Here is a 20,646-nt window from a genome sequence, read left to right on the forward strand (position 1 = left end):
ATTATTCAGCACACTTTTATTATGCATGAAGCTCAATCAACATATAAGGCTATGTATCATGAAAGAAATGATAATAATATGTTACCAAAAAGACCAGGAGAATTAACAAACTGATATTAAAATTATACATTCATGTATACACAAATAATTTAAATTTATTATGTTTTTAAATTTGATCTTTTACTCACATGTGATGAAGTATTTTTAAAAAAATTATGAAGGGTATTTAGGTTCCAGATTCTGAAAATAAAACCTGGGATACATTATCAGAGTCATAGTCCAGTAAAGGAAAAGAATAGAAATCTAAACCATTTGATGAGATCTTCTGTAGAGTTAAACAACAATAAAAACACATACCATTAATGAGTACTATTTCAAGACAGTATAAAGATAATATAAGAAGACACAATGAAAAATAGAAGAAACAATTCATTATTTATGAAAAGAAAAATATAGAGATAAGTTGTTACCAAATTGGTGATGTTTTTAAGTTTCAAATGGAACTTGAGGAAGACATACATGTTTGCTTTTGAGTTATGAGAGAAGGAGAAGGGGATTTCCATAGTCTTAGTAAAAAAGGGAGGAAAAAAACAGGCTTAAAAGGGACAAAATCATATTTTGTCTAAAATCTGAATTATTCTGTGTGTCTAGGGGAAAAAGTAAATAGCCCGAGGAAACGTTGAAGATTATATTGACAGGAAATATAATTTTAAAATATTCAAGTGACACAATTTAGTGCTTTAAAGATAGTTTGCTTTATTTTACCCATTAAGCTATAAAAATAGTTTAGGCAAAGTATAAAACTATAGGTTGTTGTTCTTGTTCAGTCACCCAGTTGTGTCCAACTCTTTGCCACCCCATGGACTGCGGCATGCCAGGTTTCCCTGCCCCTCACCATCTCCTGGAGTTTGCCCATGTTCATGTTCATTGCATCAGTGATGCCATCCAGTCATCTTATCCTCTGACGCCTTCTTCTCCTTCTACCCTTGACCTTTCCCAGCATCAGGGACTTATCCAATGAGTCGTCTGTATAAGTATTAAACCTTTCAAAATGATCTTTCAGAAAAAAAATAAAACCACTTCTTAACAAAAAATGTGTCACTAACTCTGGGTTTCTTCTAATTTTGCATGTAATTTTCACAGGGCACATACTTTTTACCAGTCACTAAGAACTTGAATGATAGAATAATTGTCCCAGGTAAAATGATCTATGTGAAGGAGAATGGAGTTAAGCTAAAAGCTTAACTTGATTAAATAAATAGTAAGGAAGTAATTAGCTTAGTTTTGTAGTTCTGTAGGTCATCAGTGACATCTTAAAGCAGAGTGAATTGAAAGGATGATTTCAGGCAATAATTTAGATCAAGTTAATATAAAAACAATATAGATACTTGCAGTGGAAGAAAAAATTAAAAAAAAAAATATTTCATATACCTTCCTAGGTTATTTCATCTACCTTCCTCCTTCCAGGGTCTGGCTATGGCCCTGGAAAATAGATTGACAAAAGACGAAAACAGAGCTTATTATAAAACTTGTGTAGCACACATGCATGTGAGAGAAACACATTGAAGAATAACTCAAAGGAGTGGTGTGAACATGTGCATATATCATCTTCAGTCAGTTCACTTAGGTCTCTCAGTTGTATCCAACTCTTTGTGACCCCATGGACTGCAGCATGCCAGGCTTCCCAACGATCACCAACTCAAGAAGCCTACTCAAACTCACGTCCATCACATCCGTGATGCCATCTAACCATCTCATCCTCTGTCGTCCCCTTCTGCCTTCAATCTTTTCCAGCATCAGGGTCTTTTCCAATGAGTTGGTTCTTCGCATAAGGTGGCCAAAGTATTGGAGTTTCAGCTTCAGCATCAGTCCTTAAAATGAATATTCAGAACTGATTTCCTTTAGGATTGACAGATTGTATCTCCTTGCAGTTCAAGGGACTCTCAAGAGTCTTCTCCAACACCACAGTTCAAAAGCATCAATTCTTCAGTGCCCAGCTTTCTTTATAGTCCAGCTCTCACATCCATACATGATTACTGGAAAAACCATAGCTTTGATTAATTGGACCTTTGTTGGTAAAGTAATGTCTCTGCTTTCAAATATGCTATCTAGGTTGGTCATAACTTTTCTTCCAAGGAGCAAGCGCCTTTTAATTTCATGGCTGCAGTCACCATCTGCAGTGATTTTGGAGCCCCCCAAAATAAAGTCTTACTGTTTCTATTGCTTCCCCATCTATTTGCCATGAAGTGATGGGACGATGCCATGATTTTAGTTTTCTGAATGTTGAGCTTTAAGCCAACTTTTTCACTCTCCTCTTTCACTTTCATCAAGAGGCTCTTTAGTTCTTCTTCACTTTTTTCGATAAGGATGATGTCATCTGTATATCTGAGTTTATTGGTATTTTTTCCTGGCAATATTGATTCCACCTTTTGCTTTATCCAGCCTGGCATTTTGCCTGATATACTCTGCATATAAGTTAAATCAGAGGGTGACAATATACAGCCTTGACATACCTCTTTCCTTATTTGGAATCAGTCTGTTGTTCCATGTCCAGTTCTAACTGTTACTTCCTGACCTGCATATAAATATCTCAGGTGGCAAGTAAGGTGGTCTGGGATTCCCATTTCTTTAAGAATTTTCCACATTTTGTTGTGATCCACACAGTCAAAGGCTTTGGTATAGTCAACAAAGCAAAAGTGGATTTTTTTGTGGAACTCCCTTGCTTTTTCAATGATCCAGTGTATGTTGGCAATTTGATATAGCATCTTACCAAAGAACAATAAATTTGTAGAGAAATAAAAAGTTAAAGGGAAAGGGTTTTAGACTTAAAGAAAGTAAGTCATAAGAAGGTAATTACATGAGAAAAACTAAGGAAAGATAAGGGTCATTTTAGTAAATTCCTTAAAGGCTATCTCTGGGCTGGGAAGAGTCTAGACTTATTTCTGGTGATTAACAGGTAAGCCTCTTCCCAAGTGGCTCAGTGAGCAAAGAATCCACCTGTAGTGCTGGAGACATGGGTTTGATCCCTGGGTCAGGAGATCCATTCGAGGAAAGCATAGCAACCTCCTCTAGTATTCTTGCCTGGAGAAACTCATGGACAGAGGGGCCTGGGGGGCTACAGCTCATTGGGTTGCAAAGAATTGGATATGACTGAAGCAACTGTGTGGGCACAGGAGGACCGAGAGGAGCTACTCCATGTGCAAGGTAAGGAGCAGTGACTGCACTTTGCTGGAGCAGCCATGAAGAGAAACCACACATCCAAGGTAACAGAAAACCAGGTAAGATGGTAGGTGTTGCAAGAGGGTATCAGAAGGCAGACACACAGAAACTATAATCACAGAAAACTAGACAGTCTGATCACATGGACCACAGCCTTGTCTCACTCAAAGAAACTAAACAATACCCTATGGAGCCACCCAAGACAGGCAGGTCATGTTGGAGAGGTCTGACACAATGTGGTCCACTGGAGAAGGGAAAGGCAAACCACTTCAGTATTCTTGCCTTGAGAACACCATGAACAGTATGAAAAGGCAAAATGATAGGATACTGAAAGAGGAACTCCCCAGGTCGTTAGGTGCCAAATATGCTGCAGGAAATCAGTGGAGAAATGACTCCAGAAAGAATGACGGATGGAGCCAAAGCAAAACAATACCCAGTTGTGGATATGATTGGTGATAAAGGCAAGGTCCAATGCTGTAAAGAGCAATATTGCATAGGAACCTGGAATGTTAGGTCCATGAATCAAGACAAATTGGAAGTGGTCAAACAGAAGATGGCAAGAGTGAACGTCGACATTCTAGGAATCAGCGAACTAAAATAGACTGGAATGGGTGAATTTAACTCAGAGAACCATTATATCTACTACTGTGGGCAGGAATCCCTCAGAAGAAATGGAGTTGCCATCATGGTCAGCAAAAGAGTCTGAAATGCAGTACTTGGATGCAATCTCAAAAATGACAGAATGATCTCTGTTCATTTCCAAGGCAAACCATTCAATATCACAGTGATCCAAGCCTATGACCCAACCAGTAACACTGAAGAAGCTGAAGTTGAATGGTTCTATGAAGATCTACAAGACCTTCTAGAACTAACACCCAAAATAGATGCTCTTTTCATTATAGGGGACTGGAATGCAAAAGTAGGAAGTCAAGAAACACCTGGATTGACAGGCAAATTTGGCCTTGGAGTATGGAATGAAGCAGGGCAAAGGCTAATAGAGTTTTGGCAAGAGAACGCACTGGTCATAGCAAACACCCTCTTCCAACAACACAAGAGAAGACTCTACACATGGACATCACCAGATGGTCAACACCGAAATCAGATTGATTATATGCTATGCAGCCAAAGATGGAGAAGCTCTATACAGTCTGCAAAAAGAAGACCAGGAGCTGACTGTGGCTCAGATCATGAATTTCTTTTTGCCAAATTCAGACTTAAATTGAAGAAAGTAGGGAAAACCACTAGAACATTCAGGTATGACCTAAATCAAATCCCTTATGATTATACAGAGGAAATGAGAAACAGATTTAAGGGACTAGATCTGATAGACAGAGTGTCTGATGATCTGTGGACAGAGGTTCATGACACTGTACAGGAGACAAGGATCAAGACCATCCCCAAGAAAAAGAAATGCAAAAAAGCAAAATGGCTGTCTGAGGAGACCTTACAAATAGCTCTGAAAAGAAGAAAAACCAAAAGCAAAGGAGAAAAGGAGCAATATTCCCATTTGAATGCAGAGTTCCAAAGAACAGCAAGAAGAGATAAGAAAGCCTTCCTCAGTGATTAATGCAAAGAAATAGAGGAAAAGAACAAAATGGGAAAGGTTAGAGATCTCTCCAAGGAAATTAGAGATAACAAGGGGACATTTCATGCAAAGATGGGCTCGATAAAGGACAGAAATGGTATGGACCTAACAGAAGCAGAAGATATTAAGAAGAGGTGGCAAGAATACACAGAAGAACTGTACAAAAAAGATCTTCATGATCCAGATAATCATGATGGTGTGATCCCTCACCTAGAGCCAAACATCCTGTAATGTGAAGTCAAGTGGGCCTTAGAAAGCATCACTATAAAAAAAGCTAGTGGATGTGATGGAATTCCAGTGGAGCTATTTCAAATCCTGAAAGATGATGCTGTGAAAGTACTGTACTCAATAGGCCAGCAAATTTGGAAAACTCAGCAGTGGCCCCTGGACTGGAAAAGGTCAGTTTTCATTCCAGTCCCAAAGAAAGACAATGCCAAAGAATGCCCAAACTATAGGACAATTTTACTCATGTCACATGCTAGTAGTAAAGTAATGCTCAAAATTCTCCAAACCAGGCTTCATCAACACGTGAACTGTGAACTTCCTGATGTTCAAGATGGTTTTAGAAAAGGCAGAGGAACCAGAGATCAAATTGCCAACATCCACTGGATCATGGAAAAAGCAAGAGAGTTCCAGAAAAACATCTATTTCTGGTTTATTGATTATGCCAAAGCCTTTGACTGTGTGGATCACAATAAACTGTGGAAAATTCTGAAAGAGATGGGAATACCAGACCACCTGACATGCCTCTTGAGAAACCTATGTGTAGGTCAGGAAGCAACAGTTAGAACTGGACATGGAACAACAGACTGGTTCCAAATAGGAAAAGGAGTACGTCTAGGCTGTATATTGTCACCCTGCTTATTTGACTTACATGCAGAGTACATCATGAGAAACGCTGGACTGGAAGAAGCACAAACTGGAATCAAGTTTGCTGGGAGAAATATCAATAACCTCAGATATGCAGATGACAACACCCTTATGGCACAAAGTGAAGAGGAACTAAAAAACCTCTTGATGAAAGTGAAGAGTGAAAAGTTGGCTTAAAGCTCAACATTCAGAAAACGAAGATCATGGCATCTGGTCCCATCACTTCATGGGAAATAGATGGGGAAACGATGGAAACAGTGGCTGACCTTATTTTGGGCAGGTCCAAAATCACTGCAGATGGTGATTGTAGCCATGAAATTAAAAGATGTGTACTCCTTAGAAGGAAAGTTATATCCAGCCTAGACAGCATATTAAAAAGCAAAGATATTACTTTGCTAACAAAGGTCCGTCTAGTCAAGGCTATGGTTTTTCCTGTGGTCATGTATGGATGTGAGAGTTGGACTGTGAAGAAAGCTGAGCACCAAAGAATTAATGCTTTTGAACTGTGGTGTTGGAGAAGACTCTTGAGAGTCCCTTGGACTGCAAGGAAATCCAACCAGTCCATTCTAAAGGAGATCAGACCTGGGTGTTCATTGGAAGGAGTAATGCTGAGGCTGAAACTCCAATACTTTGGCCACCTCATGTGAAGAGTTGACTCATTGGAGAAGGCCCTGATGCTGGGAGGGATTGTGGGCAGGAGAAGAAGGGGACGGCAGAGGATGAGATGGCTAGATGGCATCACCGACTCGATGGTCATGTGTTTGAGTAAACTCCGGGAGTTGGTAATGAACAGGGAGGCCTGGCGTGCTGCGATTCATTGGGTCACAAAGAGTCGGACACAACTGAGTGACTGAACTGAAGCAACTAAGCACAGCATAAAAAAAAAAAAAAAAGAGTGGGGCAGAAAGCTTTTATTTTTGGTGTCTGTTGTTTCTTAATTATTTCCAACTCAAGATAATCTTTAAAATTGTCTGTTTTAGAGTGGCATAATCTGTTGCCCTATATATTCAACTTTTTCCTGAAAAATGTTTTTTAATTGAAAATTTATTGAGGTAATTTTAGATTCACATGTAGTTTAAAAATAATACAGAAGGGTTCCATATATACTTCATCTCATTTTCCCCAATTGGAATATTATATAAAACTATAATGTGAAACTGAATGTCGCTCATTCATGTCTTTTTGTGACCTCATGGACTATACAGTCCCTGGAATTTTCCCAGCCAGAATACTGGGGTGGGTAGCTGTTCCCTTCTCCAGGGAATCTTCCCAACCCAGGCCTCAAATCCTGGTCTTCTGCATTGCAGGTGGATTCTTTACCAGCTGAGCATAAGGGAAGCCCAAGAATACTGGAGTGGGTGGTCTATATGTTCTCCACTGGATCTTCCTGACCCAGGAATAATCGAATCAGGGTCTCCTGCATTTCAGGAGTTATTGGGGAACTGAGCTATTAGGGAATAAAATATTACAACTCAGATATTGACCTTAATACAATCTATCAATCTTAATCAGATTATGTACTATTTGTATTCATTTGTGTGTGTGTGTCTGTGTGTATTCAGATCTATATAATTTTATCATGTGTATAGTTTCTTATATTAATACCAGAGTCAAAATACTGAATAAACTGAATCCATTTCTGTGGATAAATAGGGGAAATAAATAAAGGCAAAATAAGATAGTGAATAATTCCAATATCACAACAATCTTTCCTATTACCTATTTCATATGTACTCTCTTCCCCCTTTTCTTATCACACTGTCTTCCATTTCTAAAATGTTGTCATTTTAAAGTGTTACATAAATGAAATCATACAGTGTATAACTTTTTGGATTGCCTTTTTTCCATTCAGCATTTATCCCTGGGAGAGTTGTTGCATGTATCAATAGATTTTTTATTTTTGTTTTTAATGCTGAGTAGTATGCCATGTTACATACATAGCACAGTTTAGTTAACCATTCTCCTGTTAAAGGAAGTGAGATGATTCTAGTTTTTAACTGAAACCAAATGTGGCCTCTATACATGGACACCAAATTAAATCTTGGAGATAAGAATTTTGTGTGAAGTAGAAAAGAATAGTTTTATTGCTTTCCAGGTAAAGGAGGCCACAACAGGCTAATGCTCTTAAAACTGTGTGTTTCAGCCTGGGGGGATGAGGAAGAATGAGGTAAGGAATCTTACAGTGGAAGGGTGGGGTTGGTGATGAGGACAAGGATCAGGGTGTCTGTAGGGCTCACATTCCTTCAATCCGGAGATCATCTGGTATCAGGTGATGATGGTTAACTGTGACCTTCTCTGGAAGAGTTCTTCAATCAAGTAGTTGACAGCTTCATTCGGTGGAGGCTTTAGTTTTACAGAAAAGCTCAAAGAAAAGGTAATATATATCCCTTGAGCGGGACCAGGACCCTGCTCCAATGGTTGTAAGATTGTTTCTTGACCGCTCCTTCCTTGTCTCCACAGCCTCTCCATTCCCTGAGTAACAGCTGTTTGAACTTGCCCTCAGGGAAGGGGACAGGAAAAGGCGTTTGCACCCAGGAGGGTCATAGGATTCTTCTGGGATTCATGACTTCTATAAATAAAGCTGTTATAAACATTCATGTACAAGTTTTTGTGTAAATATCTGTTTTAATGTCTCTGTGATAAATTCCCAGGAGTTCAATTAGTCGGACCTATGGTAATAATATGCTTAATTTCATAAGAAACTGCCCAGTTGTTTTCCAGAGTAGCTGTACCATTTTACATTCCTACCAGCAATGTCAGTGATAGTTTTTCCCCGCATCCTTAACAGTGTTTACTGTCGTCACTAGTTTTATTGTAGTCATTCATTTGTCTGTAGTGATATACATTGTCATTTTTGTTTGCATTTTCTTGACATTTATTTGTCATTTGTATATTTTCTGTGAGAATTTTGTACATTTATTTTTCCCATTTTCTAATATGTTTTTTGTTAAACTATTGAATTTTGAGATTTCTTTTCTGAATACTAGTCTCTTGATGGATATGTGGACTGCAAATATTTTGTCCCAGACTGAAGCATATTTTTGATTGGCTTTTATAGAAAAAAGTTTTTAATTTTGATGTACCTGTATAATTGAGAAAATACTGAATTACAATTTAAGTCTGCAATCTGAGAATTTCTCATTATTAAATTATCTCAAAATAATCAATTGTAGGGATTAACAGAGAGATGGTTATAAATTTTAGAAATAGGATTTTAGCTTAAAAGGAAAAAAATAACCTAGCATTTGTTAAGGATGTCTATGTGTCAGACACTAGTCTATGAGGGAATTATTTTTATTACTACAACCTAACAATTGTGAAGTGAGTGTAGAGCCAGGCAAAGGCTACCTAGACTTCTGTCAGATCAACCCAGAACCTCACAGACAAGGTAGTTAGAGGGTAGCAGCTTATATTTGTGTTTACTTCAGAAAGAAGCCAGAGATAGATTACAAAGAGTACTTTGGACTTTCTCAGGATGTTTATTCTTTAACTTAAAAATCTAAGTGTTTTCAGAAGAGAATATTTCTTGAGATAGCCTAATGGTGAGTAGGCACCTACTCCTATTCTACTTCTCCATGGAATAACTTTGCTCCCTTGGAGTTAAAAGTTCAGTGTTTCAGAGAAAGTTCTGCCTCAGGAATAATCATTCCTCTTTTGGTGAACTCTGAAAATATCTCTGTTTTGGAATATCTAGAACATTATAATTATTCTGCAAGTATTGTAAGGGATGCAACTTTATAATATTTCAGCATATCCATGTGTTTTCAATAGCCAGTTTTTACAGCTTTCACAGTTCCAGAAGCAGAAGGGATTGTGTTCTACTGTCTGAACATAACAGTGTTGTTATGTTCAGTGAAGATTTCAGTGTTATTTATTATGGATGGCTAGAGGCCTTAAAGTTAATCATCTACACTAAAATATCCACTGTATGTCTTTTTCCCCATCTACATCTTTAGTATTTCTGTTTCCAAAGATCTCATCATGATACACTTTCCAGCAAAATTTAAAAGGCTTCATTGAATCTTTTAAATATTCAGATTTAAAAGATATCAAAACTATGCTGTGTTTAAAAAAAATGTCCTTATATTGTATATTCTAAAATGACCTCAAGAGATTTCTTAAAAATACTGATGCTTGGGACCAACATAAATCAATTAAATTAGAGTTTCTGGGGGTGGGATCAGTATTTTTAATAGCTTTTCAGATAATTATAATGCACTGCCAGGGATGAAAATCTTGAAATTAACTTTGATAAGTGATGGAAAAAATTAGATAATTATTATCTATAGAAAGCCTTAATTTTTAAAATTTTTCTATATGTTTTCATTTTTGTCTTAATTCTAAGTTTATGGTATCCTGATTTTATTTTGAGTCATATAATAAAAAAAAGAGATGAGACGTAAAAATGAACTTTTCAGTCTTTGTAACAAAATTAAATTTTAAGTCTACTTAAAATTTAAGGGACTTATGTGGAAAATATTGTTAATTATATTTATTTTAATAGTGTGCAATTTCTTTTACCAATGTATGGAATGTTTCCATTATGAGGGCATCATTTTGGCAAGTCATATTGTCTAAATTAAAAGTAAGATGGTTTTAATCAAAATATTCAGAGAAAATAATAAAGCAAAACTTCCTTTCAAATAATGAGTGTTAGAATCAAAGTAGATAGATTATTTATGCTCCTTTCAGTAATAGAAAAGATAAGTAAAAAGATACGTTTTCCTTATCATTAGTTCAGTACAGTTCAGTCGCTCAGTCCTGTCCAACTCTTCGCGACCCCATGAATCTCAGCACACCAGGCCTCCCTGTCCATCACCAACTCCCGGAGATCACTCAAACTCACGTCCATCAAGTCAGTGATACCAGCCAGCCATCTCATCCTATGTCGTCCCCTTCTTCTCCTGCCCCCAGTCCCTCCCAGCATCAAAGTCTTTTCCAATGAGTCAACTCTTCGCATGAGGTGGACAAATTACTGGAGTTTCAGCTTTATCATCATTCCTTCCAAAGAAATCCCAGGGCTGATCTCCTTCAGAATGGACTGGTTGGATCTCCTTGCAGTCCAAGGGACTCTCAACAGTCTTCTCCAACACCACACTTCAAAAGCATCAATTCTTTGGCGTCAGCCTTCTTCACAGTCCAACATTCACATCCATACATGACTACTGGAAAAACCATAGCCTTGACTAGATGGAACTTAGTTGGCAAAGTAATGTCTCTGCTTTTCAATATGCTATCTAGGTTGGTCATAACTTTTCTTCCAAGGAGTAAGAGTCTTTTAATTTCATGGCTGCAATCACCATCTGCAGTGATTTTGGAGCCCCAAAAAATAAAGTCAGCCACTGTTTCCACTGTTTCCCCATCTATTTCCCATGAAGTGATGGGACCAGATGCCATGATCTTCGTTTTCTGAATGTTGAGCTTTAAGCCAACTTTTTCACTCTCCTCTTTCACTTTCATCAAGAGGCTTTTTAGTTCCTCTTCACTTTGTGCCATAAGGGCGGTGTCATCTGCATATCTGAGGTTATTGATATTTCTCCCGGCAATCTTGATTCCAGCTTGTGTTTCTTCCAGTCCAGCATTTCTCATGATGTACTCTGCATAGAAGTTAAATAAGCAGGGTGACAATAGACAGCCTGACGTACTCCTTTTCCTATTTGGAACCAGTCTGTTGTTCCATGTCCAATTCTAACTGTTGCTTCCTGGCCTGCATATAGATTTCTCAAGAGGCAGGTCAGGTGCTCTGGTATTCCCATCTCTTTCAGAATTTTCCACAGTTTATTGTGATCCACACAGTCAAAGGCTTTGGCATAGTCAATCAAGCAGAAATAGATGTTTTTCTGGAACTCTCTTGCTTTTTCCATTATCCAGCGGATGTTGGCTATTTGATCTCTGGTTCCTCTGCCTTTTCTAAAACCAGCTTGAACATCAGGAAGTTCACAGTTCACGTATTGCTGAAGCCTGGCTTGGAGAATTTTGAGCATTACTTTTCTAGTGTGTGAGATGAGTGCAATTGTGTGGTAGTTTGAGCATTCTTTGGCATTGTCTTTCTTTGGGATTGGAATGAAAACTGACTTTTTCCAGTGCAGGGGCCACTGCTGAGTTTTCCAAATTTGCTGGCATATTGAGTGCAGCACTTTCACAGCATCATCTTCCAGGATTTGAATAGCTCCATTGGAATTCCATCACATCCACTAGCTTTGTTCGTAGTGATGCTTTCTAAGGCCCACTTGACTTCACATTACAGGTTGTCTGGCTCTAGATGAGTGATCACACCATCGTGATTATCTGGGTCGTGAAGATCTTTTTTGTACAGTTCTTCTGTGTATTCTTGCCACCTCTTCTTAATATTTTCTGCGACTGTTAGGTCCATACCATTTCTGTCCTTTATCGAACCCATCTTTGCATGAAATGTTCTCTTGCTATCTCTAATTTTCTTGAAGAGATCTCTAACCTTTCCCATTCTGTTCTTTTCCTCTATTTCTTTGCATTGATCGCTTAAGAAGGCTTTCTTATCTCTTCTTGCTATTCTTTGGAACACTGAATTCAGATGCTTATATCTTTCCTTTTCTCCTTTGTTTTTTGCCTCTCTTCTTTTCACAGCTATTTGTAAGGCCTTCCCACACAGCCATTTTGCTTTTTTGCATTTCTTTTTCTTGGGGATGATCTTGATCCCTGTCTCCTGTACAATGTCACAAACCTCATTCCATAGTTCATCAGGTACTCTATCTATCAGATCTAGGCCCTTAAATCTACTTCTCACTTCCACTGTATAATCATAAGGGATTTGATTTAGGTCATACCTGAATGGTCTAGCAGTTTTCCCTACTTTCTTCATTTTATGTCTGAATTTGGCAGTAAGGAGTTCATGATCTGGGCCACAGCCAGCTCCTGGTCTTGTTTTTGTTGACTGCATAGAGCTTCTCCATCTTTGGCTGCAAAGAATATAATCAATCTGATTTCGGTGTTGACCATCTGGTGATGTCCATGTGTAGAATCTTCTCTTTTGTTTTTGGAAGAGGGTGTTTGCTATGACCAGTGCATTTTCTTGGCAAAACTGTATTAGTCTTTGCCCTGCTTCATTCTGCATTCCAAGGCCAAATTTGCCTGTTATTCCAGGTGTTTCTTGACTTCTTACTTTTGCATTCTAGTCCCCTATAATGAAAAGGACATCTTTTTTGGTTGTTAGTTCTAAAAGGTCTTGTAGGTCTTCATAAAACCATTCAGCTTCTTCAGTGTTACTGGTTGGGGCATAGACTTGGATAACTGTGATATTGAATGGTTTGCCTTGGAGATGAACAGAGATCATTCTGTCATTTTTGGGATTGTATCCAAGTACTGCATTTCGGACTCTTGTTGACCATGATGGCTATTCCATTTCTTTGTGAGATTTCTGCCCGCAGTAGTAGATATAATGATCCTCTGAGTTAAATTCACTGCACTTAGTGTGCTGGGCACCACCGCTGCCTGCACTTAGTGCCTCCTTATCATTAAGGTTTTTCAGTTTAAGTGATGACTTTCTTCCAATTATATACCTATTATATTATTGAATCTGGGTTATCTATTTGATAAGCAGATCCAGATAATTTTAAAAATAAATATATCTGGCAGAAATGACTGTAATGTGGAGTGCGTTAGTAATGCACTAATGGCATATTCTTCAGACATACCTTAGAGCCCTTTCAGGACTTTTTAGTCTTAGTCACCCACACTAAGAATCTTCCAGTACAGAAATAATTACATTTATTTGTGTACATTCCAGGACACTTTTATAGGCATGCTCACATTTGATCTGTTTTCTCATGGCTATTGACTTCGCATGCTAAAAGCATTGAGTAGCTTCAATTGCATCAAAACCACTGTGTTCACTGCTAAATGATTTATCTTTTGAAACAGAGATCTGATTCAGAAATTATTTCAATAGAAGGATACCAATTAAATCTTTATTGTTGCTAAGACCTAAACATAATAACACAATTTTTAAGTTGTATGTAAAAATATTTATATTAATGAGATTTATAAATGTTTACTTCTAAACATACTAATTTATGAAAATATATATAACCAATTTCTTAAATTTATAATATGATTTTTTAAATATTTCAATTCTATTGTCTATATCTGGAAATAAATATGCTCAAGAACATTCAGGGATAAACTAATATATCTGACAGGAGAAAGGTATATGTAGGTGGCTAAATGAATACATATACAGGTTAAAATAGGAACTTTACTTTTTTTTTTCCCTGTGAACCTTAAATTATTAATCCTAAACTACTTTTCTTTAATACTGATATAAAAAATCTAAGCCATACCAAGTAGCTCTATTGAATCACTGTGCTTCATCCCTATCTTCATAATATATGGACATAGGTAATATATTTAAAAGAAATTTTTGTGGGGATAATTCAACTTTACTAGGCAGAACTCCTTGAAGACAATTTATTTCAAAATGGAGTTAATTAAATAACACATACCTTCATTCAAAATTTATAATTTTTTCTCTGCTCTAGGCATCGTGCTCTGTGCTAAAGACAAAAAGCTCATGAACACACAGTTCCTTTCCCCTCAGTACTCACAATCTAGGAACAAAGATGTAGAGTAGTAGAAACTGGGAAACTATGGCCCAAAATCTGCAACTTCCTTGCTCTGTGTCAATGCTTTACAAAACCTAAGTTTGAGTCTAGAAACTGCAGAATTTTAGCTAGTTGAGAAAGTTCTGATATTGTGGGTTAGTGTGGAGTTGAGCATATTCAGTATGTACCCTCTCTTTCCAAAAAGGGGTTGTTCAGTTCAGTCACTCAGTCGTTTCTGACACTTTGCGACCCCGTGGACTGCAGCACGCCAGGCTTTCCTGTCCATTACCAGCTCACGGAGCTTACTCAAACTCATGTCCATCGTGTTGGTGGTATAATCCAACCATCTAATCCTCTGTCATCCCCTTCTCCAGCCTTCAAACTTTCCCAGCATCAGGGTCTTTTCAAATGAGTCTGTTCCTCGCATCAAGTGGCCAGTGTATTGGAGTTTCAGCTTCAGCATCAGTCCTTCCAATGAATACTCAGGACTGATTTCCTTTAGGATGGACAGGTTGGATCTCCTTGCAGTCCAAGGGACTCTCAAGAATCTTCTCCAACACCACAGTTCAAAAGCATCAATTCTTTGGTGCTCAGCTTTCTTTATAGTCCAGCTCTCACATCCATACATGACTACTGGAAAAACCATAATTTCGACTAGATGGACCTTTGCTGGTAAAGCAATGTCTCTGCCTTTTAGTATGCTACATAGGTTGCTCATAGCTTTTCGTCCAAGGAGCAAGTGTCTTTTAATTTCATGACTTCAGTCACCATCTGCAGTGATTTTGGAGACCCCCAAAATAAAGTCTCACTGTTTCCAATGTTTCCCCATCTATTTGCCATGAAGTGAAGGGACCAGATGCCATGATCTTAGTTTTCTGAATGTTGAATTTTAAGCCAACTTTTTCACTCTCCTTTCACTTTCATCAAGAGGCTGTTTAGTTCTTTGCTTTCTTCCATAAGGGTGGTATCATCTGCATATCTGCGGTTATTGATATTTCTCCCAGCAATCTTGATTCTAGCTTGTGCTTCATCCAGCCTGGCATTTCACATGATGTACTGTGCATATAAGTTAAATAAGCAGGGTGACAATATACAGCCTTGACATACTCCTTTCCCAAATTGGAACCAGTCTATTATTACATGTTCATTTCTAACTGTTGTTCCTGACCTGCATACAGATATCTCAGGAGGCAGGTCAGGTGGTCTGGGATTTCCATCTCTTTAAAAATTTTCCACATTTTGTTGTGATCCACACAGTCAAAGGCTTTGGTGTAGTCAATAAAGTAAAAGTAGATGTTTTTCTGATAGAGGTTGAGGACAATTAAAAACATTCCCGAAGATGAGACAGACAGGAATATTAATTTTAAAAATCAAGGTGTAGGATAATTAGAACTCTCTGTTGAAGCCAGGAGGGAAGTTTGTCCTATAAATGCAATTGCTTTACAAGTGCTAGAGATGGGTCACAAATCTGACTCTTCGGTTTCTTTGCAGCCAAAGCAAAGACAGCAATATGATCAGTTACAATTTTATATTTTCCACATAAAGCTTTTCCTGACACTGAGCCCTGAGAGAAATTCCTCCCATGGGTCCTTATATAAAGAGGTCACAGTGTGATGTATTATTTCAGACACTATATCCTGTGAAGTATAACAGCGGGTTTCCTACGGCTACTTCTTATAGCACCTTCCATTTATACCAAGAGTAAATGCCGAAGTCCAATTCAGAAGAGATTCAGAGAGAGAGACAAAGCCTTAGCAATCTAAAAATGCAAATAATTCTCTGATGATTTAACTTGATTGAGAAATAAATTTAGAATATCCATGGTGATAGATACCTTGCCTTAAAGAGAATTTGTTAATTTGATTATTGTTGAAAAATCAGCAACAGAAACTTTGGGATTATATTTGAACCATAAATCTACAGTAAAGATATGCTTCAGCTGAATTAAAGATGGAATTATATGCTTTAGATGGTCAACTTAGTAGAAGGTAAAATAGACCACTTATAACATTAAGGTGTCTAAACCAGGATTTATTTATACAAGAAAAGCTATATGGTGGTGGCTTAAAAGCTACTTACAGAATAACCAAACTTTCTCTCAATAAAAAGAAAAAAAAAGAATGATGAATGACTTTCACTATGAAAATCTTATCTCATAGAATATGACTATGTAGCTTTTGATTATTTTGTGATAGTAATTAAAGCTAATGACCATCAGTATTTATAAAAATAATTTTTGAAAATTTTATCCCTCAGTGTCTAATTCTATACATTGTAATTTCCTGGTAAACTTTCCAAACTTTCATCAAGAAAACATACCAATAAGTCAGTAAATAGCTTGGATATTGTATAGACTTGTTTTATTGTTGCTACTTGATTAAAACTTGTCCATTCACTAACTGTAGTTGAGTATTAGGCTATGTTATCACTTTTTCCATGACATTGAACTCAGTGATTCTCTCTGTTTGTTTTCCTTCTTTCTTCCATCTTCCCTTTTTTCTTACCTTTTCTTCCTTTCCTCTTTTTTCCTTTTTTTATCTTAGTTTTTTGTTTTGTTTTGTTTTAATAGAGAAGGGACATTTTTTGTGTTGTTTATTCACTTCATTCTGTGAGGGAGGTCCCATAAAAAGATTATTTATTGTATGCCTGCTTTGTGCCCATATATGCTTCTTTCACAAGTATTAATAGTTGTGAGTCACAGAAGACTGACATGAAGCCACAGAGTTCATTTTATAACGTGGGTGGATCATGAACCTACTGAGCATGCCTATAATTAATCAGATGTATATCCTTGGCAATCAAAATGTACGTGTCCTGAGACTTTTGAAAACCAAGAACACCCCTATAATGTAGGGAATTGTTCATAAACTACTATAAAGTGAACTTATAGTGACACATCCTGCAGGGACAATGGTCTTAAGCCATTGGCTTGGTTCACTTCTTTTCTGTATGGTTTATTTCTCAATGACAGCTCCTAAATGAGCTCAATTCATTGTCACACTTCAATGAAATTATTAATTGTTGAAATTCTATCTTTGGATTTACTTGAAGAGGACTGAAAACCACCACTTTAAATCTGTAACTTTCTAAGGTAGATTTTACTGAAAGTAAAGGGGAAATTAGAAATTTCATTAATAAAATAAGGATCTTTAATAAGTGTTACACATTAAAGCTTTCTAAGGCAAAGCAGTATAATGAAGAAAGAAAACACTCAATTTAGAAATAAAAACCTTAAAATCTCTGGAATGTACACTTACCTACTGTGGCCTCAAATAGATTTTTTGACTATTTTAGGTATTGTTTTCCTTATCTGTAAAATGAAACAATCATTCCTTTTAAAGTCACAAGATTATTGGGATAATCAATAGAGATAACCATTGTGTTATAAAAGTATATTTTTTGACTAATAGTTAAAACAGTATTGAATCTCCCTGTTAGCCAGATCATATTTTTAAAGACAAAAATCTGAACTTGCAACTTATATTTTCCCCCAAATCCAGTACTAGGTGAATATTACAGTTTAAGTGGCTACCGTTATGGTTAAGTTGTATCATTTAATTACAGGTCTATCAATAGACTATGTGGAAAACAAACTTTATTGGATCAGTTCAGGAAATGGAACCATAAATAGATGCAACCTGGATGGCAGTAATTTAGAAGTAATAGAGACAATGAAAGAAGAATTAACAAAAGCTACAGCCCTAACCATCATGGGTAAGTACAATGGTTCTATATCTCGGATGCTTATATTGATTGGGTTTGATTAATTATGACCTATTAAAAGCTTTAAAAATTTACTGCTCCATTAACACTGGAAGCACATTTAAGTTGCACATCTCTAAGAGAGTTTTTCTTTTCTTTTTTGCTTAACTTTATCAAAAAAACTTATAAGATTATCCAGGTCAGGGACGGTTAGCAATACTAACTTCACTGTTATTGATTCTTGGCTTATTATTATTATTGTTGATATTATTTTAACTGTTATTTTCCATGTTCTACTATAATATTCTAAAGTGCAATGGCCATAGATATTTGTCAAAATAAAGAAAAATTTTATTTCTGCTTATAAAGGATAGCTTGATATACACAGATAATTGAAGAAACAAGTCCACAGTATTATTGACTAATGATTTAAATTCTTTCACAAAAATGCTTTATACATACCCAAAAGCACAAGGATTATTTTAGAGTAGATTTTTAGTTAAAATTGTCTCATAAAACAATAAGAAAGTAAGATTAGTTTGTTTTACTTGACTTTACCAAATTAAGAAGAAAAAAATGATTTTTGTGTATTTGTACATAGTTTGAATCACCTGAGTAAAAACAGCAGAGTTTAAATTCTGAAAATGGTTTGATAAACTGCAACAATTCCCAAATCAATATTCATACTATGTTTTCAAAAACTGAATTCCAATAAACTTCATGATATCAAGCCACTGGCAAATAATATAGCCAAGGAACCTGATAAGTAGAGGAAGCATGTTAAAAATATGTCATAACATTTCAAGGGATGTCATTGACTTTCAGTGAATGTATATACATATCACATACTTTATGTACTATAAAAATCATTGCCTTATAGAAAAATGTAGGCTTTATAAAAATTTATTTCTGCTAACATGATTGCTACCAACCTTGCTGTGAGTAGGAAATGAATACTAAACTTACAGAACTCATTGCTATGAACAAAATCTCAAGAAATGGTACAGTAGTCCATTTTAACAATAAAAACCAGTTTTGTTTTCTGTTGTAAAGAAAAAACTTGGATGAAATCACTATGTATATATTGCGTCAGTGGTGTGCATCTTACATGACATCAGTGCCATATGGGAAACAACCTTAAGTAAATCAACATTTTTTTTTTTTTTAAACAAGTGAATGGTTATATATATGTACCTCTCCCTGTCACCATAATTTGATTAACCCTGGAAGATAAAAAATGAATTTTAAAAAACCTATTAATATCTATATTGTCAGTACATCAACTAGATATATCAAAGTATATCATCAGTTTGAGGGTTTAAAGGACATCACCATAGAGAAGCAGAAGAACAATGTCTACTCTCTGAAGTTCCCTATCTTCTCTTTGAATTTGCCCTTCTGTTGAGATTCCCCTTTCTTCATTCAGAGCTTCTCTACTCTTTTTCTTTGGGGCAGGTATAAAGGGTGATGACCTGCTTCCTGCTGAGACTGAATAGTATAGTCATGTAAAAAGGCAATAAAAAAAAGTTAAAAAAAAAAAAAAAGAAGAATCTTACCACTATCCATGGGATTGCTCATGATTACAGCTACAAATGTTTAAGAAGAAATTTTCCTACAGTGATTCTGAAGTTGCACACTCAGGAACAAAGCAATAATTATTAATATGTTGTGACTGGTTATATGCCAACTCCTCAGACTACCTAGATGATATATGATAAGTAACTTAAAGTTTGTGTTTCATTAAGCTTTAAGAGTGGTTTCCCTAAGATTGAGTTAATAATCTCTTTGGACACATTTTTCAGTTTTTTTAAACCTTAAATATTATATCTTGTAAGTCTTTGGGGTCCCCAATTTTGCTTAGAATGGTATATACAAAATAAACTGAAAAGAGCTTTGATATATTAAATCAAGTAAAGTAGTAGGGCATTAGATTAAAATAAAGGAATTATTTTATGAGTCAACCAAGTGCAAGACCCAAAGACCAAAACTGCTACATCTAAGTCTCCCAAAGACATTGATACTTCTTTCAAGAAGTAGAATTCAACTTCTCTCCCCTGAGTGTGGGCTGGACTTAGTTGCTCACGTCTAATGAATAAAATAAGGCTGATGTGATGGTGTGTGACTTTGGAGATGAGATCATAAAAATCATGAGCCTTCCTCCTTGCCCTCTATCTCGTGGGTCACTACCTATGGGCAAAGCCAGGGGACATGTTGTGAGGCCCCACAAGCAGCCCTCTGGGGAAGTTCCTATAGCAAGGAACTGAGACCTTGGCCAACAGCCATATGAGGGAGTCTTCTTGAAGCCCTCAGCACAGTCAAGATTTCAGCTGACTACATCCAAAGCCAATATATTACAGCAACCTCAGGAGAGATTCCAAATCAGCACCAGCCACTCACATAGTGGCTCCCAGATTCTGGATCCATAGAAACCATGTGAGAAAATAAACATTTACTGTTTTAAGATCCTAAGTTTTGGGGTTAACTTGTTACACAGCAACAGATAACTAACTCATATGTTGTTCCATCCATAGAGCTCATTCATTAACGATGAAGAGATTCACAGACTCAAATACTTATTTAATAAAGAGAGGCAAGTTATGAATAACAAACAGGTATAATAAAAAACCCAGTAGCACAACATATTAGTAAGTAGCAACTGAGTCTAGGCTTCAATATCTAGACTTACTTGAGAAT

The 20,646-nt window shown here is 36.6% G+C and overlaps 1 protein-coding gene across 1 annotated transcript in view; it reads left to right on the forward strand.

Annotated features, from left to right (window-relative positions):
* Positions 1-20,646, forward strand: part of LRP1B (LDL receptor related protein 1B) — a 1,972,098-nt gene that overhangs the window by 1,264,123 nt on the left and 687,329 nt on the right. Inside the window, exon 32 of the mRNA XM_068968462.1 lies at positions 17,815-17,964. Within this exon, the coding sequence (XP_068824563.1) occupies positions 17,815-17,964 (150 nt within the window). The remainder of the gene's footprint in view (positions 1-17,814; positions 17,965-20,646) is intronic.

This window comes from Capricornis sumatraensis, chromosome 3 (assembly GCF_032405125.1).
Source record: "Capricornis sumatraensis isolate serow.1 chromosome 3, serow.2, whole genome shotgun sequence".
Lineage (NCBI taxonomy): Eukaryota > Metazoa > Chordata > Mammalia > Artiodactyla > Bovidae > Capricornis > Capricornis sumatraensis.